Below are 19,646 nucleotides of genomic sequence, written 5' to 3' on the forward strand. Positions count from 1 at the left end.
GGCACACTCCTTACAAAAGACAAGAAGTGGTGAATGGCTATGACTTGGGTGTGCCATATTTAAGACCTGGATCATATTCCCTACTCTGCCAGAAGTGACCTTGTTCAGCTTCTGTTGTTTTAGTTGTAATGTAGGAAGGACTTACAGTTGCTATCCCTTAGGTTAGGGGTATGATACCTTAGTCAACAGAAAGGGTTAAGAAATGTACATAAGGATTATCACTCAGCAGAAAAGAACTTGCGGTCTTTTGGTATGTTGTCTAGTGCACATTCCCTTACACTACAGGGTATATTGTGGAAGTGAGTGTCTCTCCCTTCCTGCATGCAGTGTCTGCACCCAGTGCAGACATGCCATATAGGAATCACAGGTGTCTGGGACACCATTCCACAGAGCCAAAAAAAAAGTTTAACTTTGCACTGACTAAATTTTGGAGCTTGTTCTTGGTGCCAGAAACTAGGGCCATGTCTACACCAGTGTATCCCAAACTTTTTACTTTAGCGATTCAACTGCATTTTGTCTTTTATGTGATTCATCATTATATATCTATATTATCTGCTCCAGCACTGTAACCTTAATCTCAGCCCAGTGCAGAGGGGAAACCCCAAGATGGGTGGAAATCAAGCCCACAGTGATGGCTCCTATGTCTCCTGGCTCCCTGTTCTGGGTGTTGTGACCAGGGTCACAGTGCCACACAGGTTTGGCCAAGCTGCCTCTCCATCATGAGAGATGGCCAGGCCAAACATGAGTGGGGCTGTGACCCGCTGTGTGCTAGGACATAATGCCTGAAGCTGGGAGGCAGTCTTAGCCCTGCAGGACAGGAGCTGCTGTGCTGGGGTGAGTGCAGGGCAAGTTTGTTCTCCACCCCAATCCCCTCAGAGCCTCCCCTTTGTGCTGGGCCATGAGAAGCATATGTTTGCCTAGATCAGGGTTCAGTGACAGTTAATCCAGCCCTGGACATTGCAACCCACCTAGAACCTTCTTGTGACCAACTGGTGGGTCAGGACTAGAGATCCTAGTTTTCTGTGATAACCCCCCCCCCTCCAATTCTCGGATTAAAAAACCCCATAAAAATCTGCATTTTTCTATGATTAAAATGAAATACGGAACTTCAGGTCCCCTAGCCACAATATATATAGGTATGAGCTGAACACAGTATTTTACTGATATACAATAGAACCCTGTTTATCCAAGCCTCCATTATCCAGTTCTCAGTATTAACTGAACCACCAGCTGGCCAGGGCTGTCTCTGGCATTGGTTCGGTTAATATGGAGGGTTGAATAACAGAAACTCTGATAAATGGGTTCTACTGTATATGTCTCTGTTTTTTCACAAAATGTAAAAACTAAATAATCTCTGTAAAAATGCAAATTCCATGTTTTTCCTTGTCAAACAGATTTCTAGGATCCCAGATCAGGCCCACCACCTGGAAAAAACGTTCTACACTGCCAGGATTATACCAGCATAGCTATGGACCCATAGCTATGGCAGCACAACTCTGTAGTGTAGACAAAGCCTGCCTACAATTACAGAATTTTTTTTTTCCCCCCAATCACTGTAGGAACACAACCTCCCCAAGCGACGGAGCCAGGAAGCATTTTTCTGTAAACCTAGCCATGTCTTCATTGGGGGTTAGGTGAGCATAGCTATGTCGGTCAAGGGTGTGCATTTTTCACAACCTTGAGCAACGTACCTATCTCAACCTAAATTTTAATTGTAGTCCAGGTCTAGGATTGGATATAGCTGGTCAGCAACCCCTTGACAAAATCTAACTTGTACCAAGAGATTTAGGCCAGGCCCTCAATTAGTATTATATACTAATTAGGATACTAGCTTCCAGGAGCACTGCCTATGTGCATTTTAGAGTCCTGAAAATTCAGCTTTAAATTGAAAGGCTACAGAAATCTTGGTTACACTATGACTTGGGGTAAACTCCATGATCACTTTCCTCAGTTAAAAGAAAAGCAGTACTTGTGGCACCTTAGAGACTAACAAATTTACTTGAGCATAAGCTTTTGTGAGCTACAGCTCACTTCACCAGATGGCATCTGATGAAGTGAGCTGTAGCTCACGAAAGCTTATGCTCAAGTAAATTTGTTAGTCTCTAAGGTGCCACAAGTACTCCTTTTCTTTTTGCGAATGCAGACTAACATGGCTGCTACTCTGATTCCCTCAGTTAGGTGCCCCCGCTGTCCATGAAAACAAACCAGCTGAGACCAGCAAACAAACCTGAGACCAGCTGCTGTGGTGTCCCTTCCACCCGAATGCAGTAAATTAGTGCCTTGACTGAAGTGTGTGCCAGTGCTGCTAAGTTGAGCTTACCTTTTGCCAGGGCTTTAACTGTAATCTTTCAGGGGATGTGAGATCTACTTCAAAGGTAACTGTTTGAAATTTATGTATTTTATAGTCTAATACTTATGCCAGCTTTGATACTGCAATGATGGGGCCTCAAGCAAAAGCTAAGTGCTATACGGGCTGGCAGGATCTGCCGTTGGTGTGTTTTGGCAGTTTTCTCCCAGTTGTGTGAGCAGCTTTCTGGGGACTGCTGCCAGGAGGTTCCCACTGCTCTCTGAATAACACTAGCCAGGCCGCTGCATGCATGAAGATCCAGGTTACTATGCAGATCCAGGTTACTATGCACCCCTCTCAAGGGGCATAATCTGCCCTGCTTGAAACAGTCTCTTCATCCCCACCCCGTGCTGACCCCCACGAGATATTCTTTTTGTTTTCATAGAATGTCAGGGTTGGAAGGGACCTCGGGAGGTCACCTAGTCCTACCGCCTGCTCAAAGCAGGGCCCATCCCTAATTTTTGCCCCAGATCCCAAATGGCCCCCTCAGGGATTGAACTCACAACCCTGGGTTTAGCAGGCCTATGCTCAAACCACTGAGCTATCCCTCCCCCCCCCCCCCCCCATGCTGCTGCGCAGGGACGCTGCCGCCAGCCTCCCACCATTTGCGCGCAGGCTGGGTGCACCCAAGGCAGGCGGCGGGGGCGCTCTAGGGGCCCCAGCCCGGCCTCAGGGAGGAGCCGCTGTGCTCCAGCTCCTAGCGCGGCAAACTGACAGGCGGCTCCCAGCCACCTCCCGCGCCCTGCCCGCCCCTCAGGCTGCCGCGCGGCCGCTCCCGCTTCAAGTGTCTCCGCCCCGCGAGCAGCTGAGCTCTCCATGACAGCAGCCCTGCCACCCCTCACCCACCAACTGCGCACTCAGCCGAGCCCGCCTTCCCTATCCGCCTCACAGCTCGCCCCTCTCCCCTGCGATTGGCTGGGCGCCTTGTCTCTCCGGCGCCTCCCCCTCCCATTGGGCGAGGCCATGGCGCCGCGGCCCCGCTCCCCGCCCCTCCCGGTGCGGTCGGTTGATCCGAGCGGAGAGTAAATAGAAGCAGGAGCCCAAAATGGCGGAGTCCTCCAGTCCCGTTCGCGGCGCGGCGCCGCCGGAGCAGGAGTCGTTCGGCGCTAGGCCGCCTCCGGCCGCCAAGGCTTCCCGGGGGCCCCAGCCGGCCGCCAAGAGGCTGAAGGGAGCGGAGGAGAAGGGCCTGAAGGGCCCCAAGCGCGTCAACGGCGAAGGGGGTGGCGGCGGCAGTAATAGGCAGCCGCCGCCGCCGCCCCCGCCACCAGCGTCGGGCTACGGCGGCCCCACCGCCTGGGGCTTCGCGGCGCTCCCTGCCGGCCCACCTGGGGGCGGGGGAGCCTTCGCTTTCCCCTCTCAACTGCACGGCAAGCTGTTGCCGCCCGCCGTCTTGCTGCCGGCCCCCTCCCAGCAGCAGCACCAGCACCGCCACCACAGGCATCGCCTGGACCCGGCCGCCGATGGGGGCGGCAGCGGCAGCACCAGCACCGGCAAACCCAAGAGGCCCAAGGAGAAGCGGGACAAGGAGAAGAGGAAGCACGGGGCCGTGGCGGCGGGAGGCGGCCTGAGTGCGGCCGGCCGGGAGGAGAACGGCGAGGTGACGCTGCTGTTGCAGAAAGGTGGGTGTCCGGGGCCGCGCTCCGCGGCGCAGGGTGACCGAACCCTCAGTTTCGCCCGGCTGGGACGCCGGAGAAGCCGCCGGTTTCAGTGGAGGCCTTGGAGGGAGGGTGACTGAGGAGGAGGTGATGGGAGGGGTGGCGGGGCCGGGAGGGGACTGCGCCCCGGGGCGTGGGGGCGTGGCTGGCAGGTGGGGGTTTCCCGGGCTTTGGGTCTCCCTGAAGCTGCTGCGCTGGGAGCAGGAAATGGTTGTAATGTTGAGCTACTCTTTGATCGGAATGGCTGCCTCTCTTCCCCCCCCCCCCATACGTCTAAGGGCGTATGCCCGCGGCCACCCCCGACCACGGAAGGGGCCGGGGATACCTTAGGCTTGGAGCTCTTGTGTAGGCTTCGTGGAGAAGGCGGCAGCAACAGCTCAGTCTGGCGGATCCTGTCAAAAAAGGGGGTGTGGAATTAGCGATGGCGTCAGCTGGAAGCTGCCAGAGGCCTTGGGTTTTCATACCTATTAGGGAAATGAGGATGGTTAGTGGTCTGATTCAGTTCATCAAATGAAACTCTTCTTGCCATTGGTGCGGAAATAACGAATATTCCGAGAAGGTGTAAGCTGCAAACGCTTTCCTGTAATGGACATGAGACCCTGGTGTGGTTCTCTCTCTCACCCCCCCCCCCATTAATTTTTTATGGGTTGTGTCATGCAGTGGCAGAGAACAACATGCTTCTAGACTCTAGAGAGGTGGCCATTGAACACTCCATCTGAATGCCTCTTCAAAATCATTTCCAGAGGATCATCAGGGTAAAACTTCTGAGAAGTACTTGGGAGAGCGTGTTTTGGGCTGACTTAAGTGGGTGAACATAACTACAGAGAGCTTGAACTTTCTTCTGGAGGAGAGGTAGATAATGTGTTGGCTTTTTATATTTGACCCAAATCATCACACAGCTTTCGGATCTACAAGCATCACTTCCCATGTGCGATGAGAAGAACAATTCCTGATGCTTAGAACTATCTTAGGCTAGCGGCCATTTCAGTTAAAACTTACAGCTGTTTTAAAAATTAGGCTCTTTCTATTAATATCTTTAGTCATTGATATTAGACCGTGATTCTGTAAAGACTTCAAGGACATGCTTAGCGTTGTGAATAGTTCTATATATTATTCACAAGCTTAAAGTTAAGCATATGCATAGGTCTTTGGGATTGGGGTCTTAAATACTAGACATTTCTGGTATTTAAATTGACAAGCCAGAGACGCAATAGTTGAACAAGTAAAATACTTAAGGCTAATTTGGGGAAGAAAATACCTTCATAATCTCACCAAAAATACCTTTTTTTTTTTTTTTTTTTTAAAGGTAATTCTCCATATATCTGTCTAATAGGGATGAAGTCCTCCTGCCTGCTAGGAAAATGGGTACTAAGAGCTATGCAGTTTTGGAAAAAATCTCTGTTCATTCAGAGTGGTATTATATGGTCTCAGTGTGTCACAAACATATAAATGCATTTGTGGAAACAATGTTACAATAGCAAGATAAAATGTCTCTAAGTCTTTAAAAGATACTGCCTGATAAAAATTGTCATGTGAAGCTGGGCCTCCTTGAAAATAGTGGTTGGCTCTTTATTAGAGGTGCCACAACAACAGGCTTTTCTCTGGGAAATGACAAATAGAGGTAGTATATGGACAAGCAAAAGTACTTGAGATTTTAGCTGTAAAGCCTTGTGAACATTTGTCCTAACCTTTCAATTATTGCTTGAAAAATCCATGCACCCTAATGGATAAAACTTTTCAAAGCAATTGAGGGCCACAATACATAAATTTTCCATAGCACTGAGTGGTTTTTTTTGTTCCCCCCCCCCCCCCCCATCTTGCTCTTTTGGCTGTAATTATAACTTTCTAAATGTGAATTAATATAAGCTGAAGCAGTGTCATCATCCTGAATTTGCAGCCAGACAGTTCCCCTGCTTTTACTGCAGGGAAAATGATGAGCAGCATCATGAAATTTACAAGGTTGGTCACTTTTTCATTGTTGGTATTCAGACCATGGTGGGCAGTATTGAAACAATAAATTTCACATTTTGCTTGAGGAAAGTCTGAGCATTAACAGAGGTATGTACTGGAATTATTCAAGGGAGAGGAGATCCCAGAAGAGATTGAGGGGGAATGATATAGTGGCAGAGGTATATTCTTCAAGCCCTGATTTTGGTGTTTTAGGGATGGGGATAAACACCTCCTGGTAAAGCATGATAGACATCCCACAAGTTTTGAATTTTCTGTGTGTCATAGAAAATTGCTAGTATAACTAGGAATCATGAAACTAAATTTAAAAAAGGGAAAATGTGACCTGTGTACCAGTGGTTCCCAACATTTCCAGACTACTGTACCATTTCAGGAGTCTGATTTGTCTTGTGTACCCCAGGTTTCATCTCACTTAAAAACTACTTGCTTATAAAATCAGACATAAAAATACAAAAGTATCACAGCACTTTATTACTAAAAAATTGGTTACATTTTTAGCATATAATTATAAAATCAATTGGAATATAAATATTGTACTTACATTTCAGTGTATAGTGTATATAGAGCAGTATAAACAAGCCATTGTATGAAATTTTAGTTTTGTATTGACTTGGCTAATGCTTTTTATGTAGCCTATTATAAAACTAGCAAATAGCTAGATTGACGTATGCCCTGGAAGACCTCTATGTACCCTCAACGGTATGCGCACTTCTAGTTAAGAACCACTGCTGTATATAATAAATTCCTGATATACATAGTAGGCTGTGGAAACAGTCTTCCGAGACACATTGTGATGGTCCTGTTTTTAGATGCTTAAAATTAGGTTGGAAAAGGCACTGACTAGTAAATGTACCTTAGGGAATAATCCTGAATTGGCAGGGAAATAGCATTTTTTAAACAGGTCTGTGTTTCAGCTAGTCTTTTTGTTAATAGTACTGAACTCTGCTTTCAGCCATTGCTGAAATGAGAAATAGCAGCTGGCTGAGAAACAGACAATAGGGTATTGGGGCTTTGTTTTTGTAAAAATATTAATGTAATTTAGTGTAATACTAAAGATCTAAATGTCTTAAATACATTTCAGAAGAAAGTCTTCCAATCTTTATAATTGGCATGAGTTTAGGGGCATGTGAAGAAACTCTTCGCCTTTTTGCAGTTGTCAAGAAAAGTTGTCTTTGCAAATCATTCTCCCCAGTCTGACAGTGGCATCTCGATAGTCCTAATTTTTTGTTGCATGATGTCTAGAGAATAAATAATGATTTGGAGGGGAGAAAGGAAGTGTGTGTGGGGGGTTCTCCTTGTTTCAAATGATTGTACTTAGATCTGTAATCAGTCAGGGCTGATGATTTTTGTTCACTTACTGGGTATCTTCCTTTTGGTAAGTGGGCTCCTTACTGAGGAACCTTCTCTTCCTGAGTAATGCAAAGGAAATTAAATATTGTAGGCTAAGGATGTGAGGCTTATTTGGATGAGAGGGACAAATCCCATGTTTTATTATGGTCTGAGACACCAGGTATAAATTCAAAATGGCATACTTGCCTACTATCATTAGCGTCATTGTGGAAGGAGGGAATTCCCACAAGATCAAGGGGACAATAGAGTATTTATGTATTTTCTTTTCTGCAGCAGCTCCCCCAGTTCCTGCTCCTTGAGGGCTTTTCTCCCTCCTAACCTGTTCCGTCCACCAGATGATTGGTTAATGTTGACTTGGCAGTGCCATCACCATGATGGTCTTTAATGTTGACACTTAAACATCATAACTTTGATTTAAACTCTGTTCATCCTTTGGGAGGTTCTCTGCAGCCATGAGAGTGAGAATCTTTTTTTAAAGAAGAGCTTAGATTCCACACAATCTGAGTATGTACTTCTGAGGGAAATCTGTGCCACTGTGCAATGCAGAATTTCCTTTTCCCCACCACAGAATTGGTGCTGCAGAGCAGCTGGCTGCCACTAGGGGCCACTGGAGAGTCCAGTTTTCCCAACCCCCAAATAAACGATACTGCCGGGGGGGAGGGGCAGGAGGAGCTGAAGGTTCTGCAGAGCTGCAGTTCCCAGCAGACTCTGAAGGAAGAAGGTCGCTTGCGGGAAACTATGCACAAGCCTAGGACCCAGGCTGTTTCTCCCTCTGGATTCCTGGGCTCAGGAAGACGCCCCCCCCCCCCCGCTGGGCTCTGTGGGGGGAAGAGGTTACAGGTGGTCTGGGCTCGGCAGGGCCAGCAGCTGGGCTCTGGTGGGAGTGGGGTAGAGGAACAGAAACTGGGTTGTCTCTACTCTGGGGGATTTTTTTGTTGTTTTGTTACAGACAGTTGCTGACAGGTATTTTGAAATAAACTACAAAAATAAGTGAAACTGGTATGATTATATAGTATTACTTTGATAAATAAAATATGCATAATTTTGCAGAACTTTAGAATACTGTGCACAGATTTTTTTTTTTGGGTGCAGAATCCCAGGATTAGAGTTATGTCATGTACTCTGTGCTAAGTAATCCGTTGCTATATAAAAGCATACAATGACCATTCTCAGTTTCTTCTGAACAAAACTGAAAACTTATCATCCTAAAGCAATATAACAGGTATAGAGATAAAATTCAGATCAAATTCCATGACCAAGCATGACTCGATTCTCCTTCAGAAAATCTTGTAGTAGCTAAAAAGCACAGGATTCTTCAGCAGAATTCCATGCTATCAAACATAAACAAGATGTCAAAATGATGCATTTGCCTTTTATTCTAAAAAATTGAGACCTGTAGCAGAAAAGGTTACCTTCAGAAAGCATATGCATTTTTCTGTAGCTTTATTCAGATTTACGGTAGACTTCCTTCTACAGTTAAGAAAAGCATCCTACCTTTTCTTCTGAATGTTGTGTATTAGAGAAGAGACAACTTTCTACTGCTTTCTGTTTCCCTGTGACCCTGGCTACTATTAGTGCATTTTTTTAATTTTATTTTTTTTGGTAACCTATTATATGAAATGTTTGCTTACTGTGCAAGTGACATACATTAGTTCTCAATTGAATTTCCCTTTACACTCCCTCCATTTCATCCTTGGGAGGTAGGAAGAGCAGATCACAAGGTGACAGTAAGTGGTGCGATATGGTTTTACACTTTGGATATTTTTGTTTTTTAAGGCAGCTGGGGCCTGTAGCATACCCTTAGTGATACTGATTATAGCTGTTAAACATTTTAAACAATTTACATATTTAAGATATACTGGCCCTGCATTATTTATTTATTTATTTATTAATTTATATATAAAGTTGTGTGTGTCACTATACAAGCATATAAGTTTCCAAACACAAAGGTCATTATTAACAAGTCTTGGTCAGTAATAACAAGACTGACAATGTGAATATGCAGCAAAAGAGTGTATTTTAAGGAGGTGGATTGTGATGTGGCTCAATCACAGGTCTGGGAATTGGGAGATTTAGATTCTATATCCCGATATACAAGAGACTTTGTGTTACCGTGGGCAAATCTTTTAATCTCTGTCCATTTCCTCATTCTTGAAATGGGAGTAATATTTCCTCAGCACCTTGAGATATGAGGCTTAATTCATTGATTTTATTTTATTTATTTTTTTTGGTGAACCTCTTTGAGATCCTCATATTGAAAGAACTGTTAAATTGCATATTAGTTTGTTCAAGACTGTCGCATTAAATTGGAGATATTTGAGGCAGCAGAGTAAGGGACTATAAAATGAGAATGTAAAATGAGTCCTGGTCTTCTGTTCTTCTAGCTTTGACCATATTATGTTACACTAAGTTATTTGGTGGGTTAATAGGGTGAATAAAAGTGGGAGTATATTTTTGTCCTTTTTTTTTTTTTTTTAAATTCTTTTAACCTTAGAGTAGAAAATGGTATCTGAACTCTTCAAAAATAGCAGGTGAAATGCATAAAACACTTTTCCTTCTGATACCTGATTGCTTTGCTTTTGCAGGGCAATGACCGAAAACTTTTGTTGTGTGTGGGTACTCGTGTCTTGTTAGTATGCTGTCAAATGCACCAGGTAGTTCAAACTGTTGACCCTAACTACCTTTACAAATTGCCTGATGAGGATTAACACCATAGCTTAAAGACCTAGCATTTCAGGTTTAAGCTGGCATAATACAAATACTAATTTTGAAAATGTGAAATGCACGGTTTGTTTTTTGGGCAAGTTAACATTAGAGGCCCACTGGTATCTTCTCGAAATGTGAGACAGTTTATGAATGGTGGTTTTAAATGATTAACATTAAGATGACACTTTAGATTGAAAGCTAATTTTTACCCACCATAAAAGGAAGCATCTGAAAGGCACTTTAATATACAGATTGGTTTACATCTTCTAGTGTTTACATATTCAGACTTCAGCCTGAGCTCTAGGACTCTCCTGCCTTGCAGGATCCTAGAGCCTGGGCTCTAGGCTGAGCCCAGAAGTTTACACTGCAATGGAACAGCCCTGCAGCCTGAGTCAGCTGATATGGGCCAGCTGTAGGTTTTTCATTGCAGTGTAGGTGTACGTTGAGGGAGCAGCTTCTGACTGGTGGTGTGTGTTGGCTGATGAACCTAGTGTGTGTGGGGTGGTTCTTAAATCCACAGAAAAGAAAATGATTTCTTTACTCTCAAAGAGGCTCCGTTTCCTTCTACAGATCTCGTAATGTCATAGGAAGGGGATCCCTGCTCTGAAGGGCTTGAGGGGGAGACAAGTGAGAGGAAGGAGGTGGATTGACACGCTTCCTTTTTTTTTTTTTTTTTTTGAGACTTGTGCACACAAGGAAGTTGCACTTTTTCTTTTTCCAGCACAATCTGCCTTGTGTCCGCATACACCTGAGCTTCTGTCTGCTTATCTTGCTAACTAAATTATTAAGCCATTCAGAATTGACTTAACTCAGTTTTGTTGGAATTCAGTTAGTGCAAGCTCCATGTGGATGCATTGCCATTCTGATATAAATACTTCAATTCAATTAGTTTTTCTATGGCTATCTATGCTGTGGTTGGTCACTGCTGAACTGACCTGTCTGGTTAATTATGCATACTCCACAGCTCTAGAGTCAGGGTCCCCTAGGTAAGATATCCTGTGTCTTCGCTTCCTGTCCCCACCCTCAAATCTGTTCTTCTGGTGTATGCCCATGTTTCTTTGTGACTCAGACTCGTTGCAAGGTGTGAGGCAATTGTAGTCCCCTATGCTTCCACATGGTCCCATAAAGAAGTCCTTGGACTTAATTTTGCCATGGGGAGAGAGAGCACATCCAGTCTCGTCTCTCCAATGGTTACTGGAATGGTAAGGTTTACTAAATGAAGGAAATGGATTACTCCTAGGATAAATCTCCATTCCAGAGCAAACCAAGGAGCAGCAACAGAACTATAAAATACACAGGATGACAAGGCCTCTGGCAGTATGCGCACTACGTGTGCAAGCTATGAGGGGTTAGTTTTTTTTTTTCTTTAAGCCCAAAGGAGGGGAGAACCTCCAAGTTTTAGGTGGCCTCTTGGTTCTCAACATGAGAAGCTCTCATTTACAAAGCTCTGAAGTCTCTTTATGAAGAAAAAAATTCCAATAGTGCCCCTCTTAATGACTGGGTTACGGTCTGTCAGTCTTTGAGGAAAAGGGCTAGAAAATGTTTTAAATTTAAAGTTTAGGGTTCTATCAGCCCTTTGTTGCCTTAATTAAGCATGACAGTGCTGACATTATCTAAATTTCAAATAAGAGAAATTTTAATAACTTTTGATAGGTAAGGTTACTGTTCAGAATTATAGTGAAGGTACTAAATCACTGTTAAGGGAGTCCAGTGAGGTAATTTCTCTTTTTTGCTACAAATTGGCAAAACGTTATAAGGAAACTATTTACCTGCTGTTTTCTAATGGATCCTAATTCAAGAACCAGCTCTGTTTTTGTAGTCGAAAGAGACTGTCTGTCTGGTTCTGCTGTCCTGGCAGGGTAGGTGGAGTCCTTCCTCAACACTTCCTTGGTCATGCGGCAGTAGTTCATTCCTTACTTCTGCTGTTCCAGCTCTCTCTGAATTTTTGGTGGGCTTCCCCAACAGAAATAGAAAAATGGAAATTGCCAGAGTTGCATTACTTCACTTTACATCTGCTGTGTATCCTGCTTGGCGTTCAAACTTCCCCACTGACTTTGGGAAAATATCTTTTTCACACGTAGTGGAATTAAGAGCATGCCTCCTTTTTTTTATTAACTCTCTCTCTTTATTTGTTTTGCTTTCATTTCCTTCATATTCTATATGATGCTTCATATGAACACTTCCTCAATCCCCTTTTCTTTCTTCAGTGAAGTAGAAATTGGTAGTCTTATTTCACTTTCAGAACATAGAAGGAACCTTCTCAGCTATCATTAACTTTCCGGAAGCTTCTGATCAAATTTCTTACAAGTCATCCAGTATCTCATTAGATTGAGCAGTAGTGATCAATTAAGTGCACATGAAGTGTGAGGGCAGTCTGGGAGATGGTGGAATTATCTTGGAAGTTCCAGACATACAGAAGTTTAGTTTTGAAATATAAAACTAAAACTGAGAGAAGCTTCACTAAAGCTGAGAAGAATTGAGGGAGTTTTATATTTCTCTTGAGGGCAAATCCTGTTCCTATTTTGTTCCCACAGAATATTCTTACAGGTATTGTTTTGTGGAGCAAGATGTGAGGGGACAGGACATGGAGAGCATATATAGAGATGCACACTAGAATCCAGCTCTGCATGCTATTGTGCTGCATAAATTTTGGCTGAGGTTGATTGCTGCCGTACAGAATAACTGACCGTTCTTCTGCACATAGTTAAGACGCAAGTGGCATAGTCCTTAGACCTAAAACTGGAGTTCGTGTCCTTGTTTGCTGTGCTGATGCAATGTCCTGTTTTCCTCCCCTTCCAATCCCTGGCAGAACTCCCTAGTGTTCAGACTGGGTTTGGGGCCTTAAATTTGTAAATTCATTTCTCTCTTCAGGCTGTTCCCTGCATATTCAGAAAACAAACTGCATTTGTATATGTTTAGAAGGTCTTCTTTGGAACCATGAAGAGTAGACCCTTATATCTTTTTAGATGAAAACTTACATTTCTGAAGAATTTAAGGGAGTCTGTCTTCTTTACCATTCACAAGGGAAAATTTCCTTCTCTCCACTGGCAAGGAGATTTCTGGAATAATGTTTCCAATTCCAAGTTCTGTTTTCCCTGCTTAAAGGGACACTAGCCAAATCTGTTTGAATAAGGAGAAAATAACTTTCTGTATTCCAAAAACGCTGTGTTTTGTTTGCACACAAGTGTAGGAGGCCTGCGCTTGTGTATTTGCCGGCACTTCACGTATGTAGGTGTGTCACAGCCTATGAAGTAGTGTTCTTAAACTGTTAAACATTCCTCTGTATCTACATAACCAAATAAATGGATCTCAAATGGATATTTGAGATTTCACCTTTAAAAATATTAGTAGTAAAATGAGGAGGGGCAGACTAAGACCAATATTCTACATTCACTCTTCTTAATTTTTTCCTAAGTGTAATACACTTGGTGTTAACAAGATTGACTATCCTTTAACAGTAACTTGTAAATATTTTGCCTTATGACAATTCTCCTTAAATCAAAGGGAGGAGGCAGAGGAAGAACACTTAATACGTAATCTGTTATTGACTACTGATGTGGTTTACCATCTGGAAAATTAATGCAAAGCAGCTACAGCCTTTTGACATGCTACAGGGTCCTAAAGCTTGTTGCTTCCAGACCAGTTAAACCTCTTTTGCGTCTTCATAGGCCATGGGATACTATATTCAAAATGTTGCTGCTACCATTTATTTTGCATGTATTATGCTTCCAAGACTGGGAATAATCTGCCAATCTGACTGGCTTGTTTTATGATCATTCCTTTTAAAACACTATATGTATAGAAAGCCCCCAATAGACCTTGGGCTAAATTACGTAATTCTGAACAGGATTGTCCTTCCCTCAGATTTTATATTGCTGGGAGACAAAATTAGAAAATTCTTGATACCAGCAAGATATCTGGTTAGTAGATAATTACCACATTTTCCAGTATTTAGTAAAATCTAAAGGCTGTTTATGGTATAAATGAGTTACCCATTCCCTATCTTAAAAAAACTAAACAAACAAAACAAAGCCCACACCCATCCCATCTCTTCCCTTCCCTCTCCCCACCCATTGAAATAAAATGATTTGGAGAGCGATTCTGCATTTCTCAATTCATTCTGAGTTAATTCAGTAGATATTGCTTGGTTTGTATCTTGGGGTGGGGATGGGAAGGAAGATTTCCTTGTAATGGGATTCTTTGTGTTGATCTAACAGAGTATGCTTTTAAACAGTCATTTCTTGTCTGAGTTGATTGCATTTCAGTGGTAGGTGTAGTGTTTAGATATTATTATATAAAAGCGAATGTTAAATATAGTAAAGCCTGTATCAACATGAATTTGAAACTTCTGTATTCTTCAAAAGTGGTGAACATGCAAGTCTATTATGCAGCTCCTCCCAAATGTCTCTAGCCATGGTGTTCGTGCATCTTGTATATGCCACATAACTTTTTTTGAAATGTGCAAAAATAGTCCCTATTAGTGCCCCCCCCCCCAACCCTCGAGGAACAATTGGTCCAGTAATTAAAGTGCTAGTCTGCACTGTAACACCCAGGTTCAATTCCTTGCTCTGCCTCAGACTTCCTGTCTGAAACTGGACAAATGACTTGGTCTCTGCCTCAGTTTCCCATCTCTACCCCACAGGGGTATTGAGAGGATAAATATTTTAAGGATTATATGGCACTCCGAAGATTGAGGGGATTGGGGCCATATAGGTACCTAAAATAGATGGGTAGATTCACATGTTCTCCTTGTGCAATTTCTTTTTTTTCTTTTTAACTTCTGAAGTTGGACCTTGAAAGAAATTTATAATCCACAGTAAAAGATTCTATAGCCATATAAATAAAAAGAAAACAAGAAAAGAAGTCTGACTACTAAACACTGAGGATGGGGTGGAGATTAAAGATAATCTAGGCATGGCCAACAAGCTAAACAAATACTTAGCCTCAGTTTTTAATAAGGGTAATGAGTTTAGGAGTAGTGGCAGGGTGACTGATGGAAATGAGTGTATGGAAGTAGAGGTTACTACATCCAAGGTGGAAGTCAAATCAAACCTCTTTAAAAGGAGTAAATTGGGGTAGGGGGTAGTAATCTCTATCCAGGAATAATTTCCCCATCTTCTCCAATTTAACTAATTTCCCATGTGGAACTGTATCAGATGCCTTACTGAAATCCAGGTAGATTAGATCCACTGCATTTCCGTTAGCTGTTTTTTTTTTTTAAATGATACCTTCTCAAAGAAAGATCAGGTTGGTCTGGCACGATCTAATTTTTGTAAGAGCATGTTGTATTTTATCCCAATTACCTTTTTACCTCTGTTCTTAACTACTTTCTCTTTCAAAATTTGTTCTAAGACCTTGCATAAACTGATTTTAAACTAATAGACTTGTTGTTTCCCAGATCACTTCCCCCCCTTCTTAAAAATAGGCACCCTCCAACCCCTGCCCCTAGCCATGAGCCCCCTCCCACACACCCAAACTGCTACTGCTGGCCCAGTGGCTGGCCCTGAGCCAGCACCAGCCGCTGCAGAAGTCACAAAGTCACGGAATCCGTGACCTCTCTGACAGACTCACAGCCTTACTCATGAACCATGGATAAGTTCCTGCATGCACTGACTCCAGGGCAATGTTAAGGTCTCTGGGTGTATACTTTCCTACGAACAAAAAGAGATATAGTAGGTGTCAAATTGCCCAGAGGTCGTGCCTTGCCTAGTTCTCTGGATTTCATAGCCACTGAACCCGCTGGAAAAAGACGCACATTCTAGAGAGAGAGCAACTTGCCCAATCATCATTGAAACAAGTTTGGTAGTTTTTTTGGGGGTTTGATTCTTCATGCACCTCTAACTGACATGCTGTAACCATTCATCCACCTCCTTGCCCTTGGAGAGTGCCTTTCCCGTTTCCAACAGGCTTAGTGGCAAATTACAACAGACAAGTCACAGAGGCGGATAACATCGGGCTACACCATCCACTTTATGTCCCTCTGTTTCTTCCCTCTTCAGGGTCCCTCTCATGAGACAATACTAAGTCAAAAAGGGCAAGCTGTCCTTTGCTTAGGAGCAATAGAGCCAGTCCCATCCCTTCAGAGAGGGAAGGAGTTTTATTAAAGTATTTTCTTGCTGCAAAGGATGGTAGACGACTCATCTTAGATCTAAGACTAATAAATTCGTAAAGTCTCAGAAGTTCAAGGTAGTGACTCTGGAAGCTATAATTCCTTCTCTAGAGGAGATTGGTTTTCACCCTCAACTTACAGGGCTCCAATTATCCGCGTGCTCTTCCCCTCCCCAGCCCCCCGGAAACAAGTTAGATTTACCATGGGCCAGGATCATTTTCAATACTGAGTATTCTCAAAGGTTCTAGTGATAGTAGCTGCTTACCCTCATCAAGAGGAGATTTTAGTCTTCCTGTATCTCAATGATTGGCTACTCAAGGGACAATCTTATGAAGCAGTACTGGCTTCCACCCAGACAGACTGCTCTCTTTTTTTTGGAGGTTTCTTTTCAGAGTAGAAATGTACTTTACATTGTGATCAGCCCTTATTCAATATATTGCTTGACAATGTCACCAACTATTGCGATGCTTCTAATCCACTTTTTTTTTTTTGAGAAGGAGAGACTTGAGAAAATTGTACCTCATGCCATTTGGAATCCTTGGATATCCTTGATTCTTTTCATTTTGTGTTTTGGATTAGGCACAGCATTGAGATTGCTCTTGTCTCGGTGGTTGACTTCATTCTAGCAAAGGATGCTAGTCAGGTAGCCATGTTTAATTTTTATTAATATTTGTCAGCTGCCTTTGATACTGTTGACTTCAGATTCTGTGGATTTGCTTGTGGACTCATCCAGTGTGGGTCATATGATTTTCATTGCTCTCAGAGGCTTGGGCCTATTACTTACTGGCTCTCAAGTGCCTATTGTACGGTTCCATGAGGCTTCATCTTTCCTGATCCTCATGTATACGAGGCCACTGTGAAAGACTGCAAGACTATTTTGATTGATGGGTCTACCGATATGGGGATGACCTCTATCTTTTCTTCATCAGTCCTTACTGTGAGGGTGCTCAGTTTTTTCTCTCTGCCTGGTTAGGCATCTACAACATATTTCTTAGAAATGTAGACCATGCCACAGTAATCGGTCTGTCACCTTGGTTTGACAGTATGCTCTATATGGGGCTATAGTTAAAGACTACTTGAAAGCAGCAGATGATATTTCCTGCTTGCTAGGTGATGGTAGTCAATAAACATACTAGGTTTTCAGCAACTGCGCCATCTTTCAGGTGTAATTCACTGTGATGGTCTTTTAAGTATGGTTAGGTTCAGGATGGATTTGATTTAAATCAAATTGATTTAAATCACTAGTCAGGAAGACTTTAATCATGGATAGCTACATAAGTGCATTCTTATTGACTATTATAACCTTAATACATATTCTTCGCAACTCAGATGTAGGTTTCATTTTTAGAAGATGCATACTATACATTTTTAAAGTGATTTATTTTGAAAACTTTTCAGATTAGCTTTTACAGCTATATCAGAAAATGAATAATTGTTTGGTTACTTCATTTACCAAAGGTAATTGAAGCAGATACTTATGAAGTCACTGGAATGTGAACAGTCTCCAATTCAACAGGTTAATCATTACTATTTGGAGAATTTTCTTGCCATGTTGTATTATGAGGTGAACATCACCAGAGAGACATATTTAAATTGTTTTATTTAACTATAACAACAACCTTATGCATTTTGCATTTTTTTCTTCAACAGTAAACATACAATAGCTTAACAAAACAAGTGTATGCATTTTTGAATTTAAACATTCAAATTTTTTAAAATCAGGTTTGTTTTTGTTAAAATTGTTAACTAAAATAGTTAAGTGAAATATCTTTTTTTAAACAAAAATTAAATTGACTGTCAGCCAGGTCAACGTGAGAAACTTAAAATACTGGCTTCTGCAGCTAACTTGGTGATCTTCACCTTCATTTTCCTGTTTGTTCATAATCTGGAAAAGAGAAAAGCTTTCCTGCGTTTTCAGGTCCCAAACTATTTCTCAATTTAGAATGAATTAGTTCAAAGGAAGAAAATATTCTTTCTACACCAGCAGAAGAAGCTACTGCTGTTAAAAGTGAGATTATCACTTCAACAGTCTATGAATCCAAATGCTTAAGTGACTTCCACCAGTTCACTGGTGTGACTTTCTTTAAAACATCCTCAGCAAACATATTTCTTGAATGGTTCACCCTTTAGTTCTGAAGTTTATTATAGTTGGCATTATGGAGGGATGATTGCTGGATGCCCATGTCACAGCCAACTCCCCTGCTTCAGCAGTTAAGGTTTGACCCTAGTACTGAGTATTGAGAATATGCGCAAGGAAATGAGCTGGAGACAGTGCTCGTCCCATTCATTTTTTAATGCTTGTAATTTAACTCTGTCATTGCATATTTTTCTTTTTAAGATCTCACTCAGTTCCTTCCAAATTTCAAGTGTGGCAGCAAATAAACAGCTATTTCTCTGCGTTTTGTTCGAGTACAAAAGTTTTGTTCAAGTTACAGAAGTAGGCTTCAGGGTACTCGGCACGTGTTCAACATTTCTCTTAAGCCCAGTGTTGAGAACTTGGGCTGTGACAGTGCCATCTATTTTTTCACAATTTTGTTCATAAACTGTCATCTGATTAGGCCAGTTCTTGATACAGTGCTCAAAACAGTCCACTACTGAGTTCCATCGCATGTCTTGTGGGAGGGTTAGCTTGGTTCCTCCCACTTTTTTTCAGAGCAGCTGCTGCAAAGTGGTTGTTACGGAAGTATTTTGCAATGTCAACAACATTTAACTTTTATTTCTGGAACACTGAAGTCTTTGGCTAGGAGGTGCATCAAATGAGCACTACAACTGTATGTTGTTAGCTTGGGACTTGCTTCTAAATTTCTTCTCATCTTGGATACATTTGCAGCATTGTCTGACCAACCTGCGTACTAGACATTTTAATTTTTTTTCACACTTTGTTATAGCTTTTACTGCTGCTACTTGTAAGTATTCTGCTCTGTGTGCATTTTCTGATGTATCAATTGTTTCTGTAAGGAAGACATTTCCTTCTGTTGTCACACAAGTAAATACAACAGGATCATTGTGGACATTGCTCCACCCATCAAGACTCAGGTTAATAATTTCACCCTCTAGACCTTTTGCACACTGCTCAATTTCTCTTTCATACACTTTATCCAGCAATTTGCTTGTGACACCTGTACTGTTGGGTGGACTGTATCCTGGTCTTAATGACCGAACCACATTAATGAAGTGTGGGTTCTTAATTATACGGAAAGGAGAATTTGTTGCATAAACAAACTCTCCAATTTTTTAATCTATTACCTCTTTTTTTTAATCTGCTAGTTCTTTATTACAAATTTATCTATGGTGGTTTCTGGATGATGGAAGATTTTTTTTTCTTTTAGCCACAGTATATCACCTGTAGCAATGTGACATACATGATGTGACTGAAACGCTATCATTGGCAGATAACTCTGAAACTATAGAAAACGATGGTGATCTTGAAGGTGGATAGTCTTCAGAATCCTGTATTTTGAGGATGGATTCGCCTAAACAAAATAAGTCAATGCAGTTTTTTGTTTATTAC

The 19,646-nt window shown here is 42.3% G+C and overlaps 1 protein-coding gene across 5 annotated transcripts in view; it reads left to right on the forward strand.

The window, feature by feature from the left end:
- Nucleotides 1-3,306: 3,306 nt before the first annotated feature.
- The window catches only part of RSBN1L (round spermatid basic protein 1 like), a 110,258-nt gene continuing 93,918 nt past the window's right edge, over nucleotides 3,307-19,646 (forward strand). For 3 of the 5 annotated variants that reach the window (XM_043497607.1, XM_038402950.1, XM_043497619.1), the window contains exon 1: nucleotides 3,310-3,966. In XM_043497607.1, coding sequence (XP_043353542.1) covers nucleotides 3,393-3,966 — 574 coding nt within the window. In that variant the 5' untranslated portion in view covers nucleotides 3,310-3,392. Of the gene's footprint in view, nucleotides 3,967-19,646 lie in introns of all 5 variants that reach the window. The other 2 variants (XM_038402940.1, XM_043497602.1) reach the window with 2 other exon arrangements.

The sequence above is a fragment of the Dermochelys coriacea genome, chromosome 1 (assembly GCF_009764565.3).
Source record: "Dermochelys coriacea isolate rDerCor1 chromosome 1, rDerCor1.pri.v4, whole genome shotgun sequence".
In the NCBI taxonomy this organism is placed as follows: Eukaryota; Metazoa; Chordata; order Testudines; family Dermochelyidae; genus Dermochelys; species Dermochelys coriacea.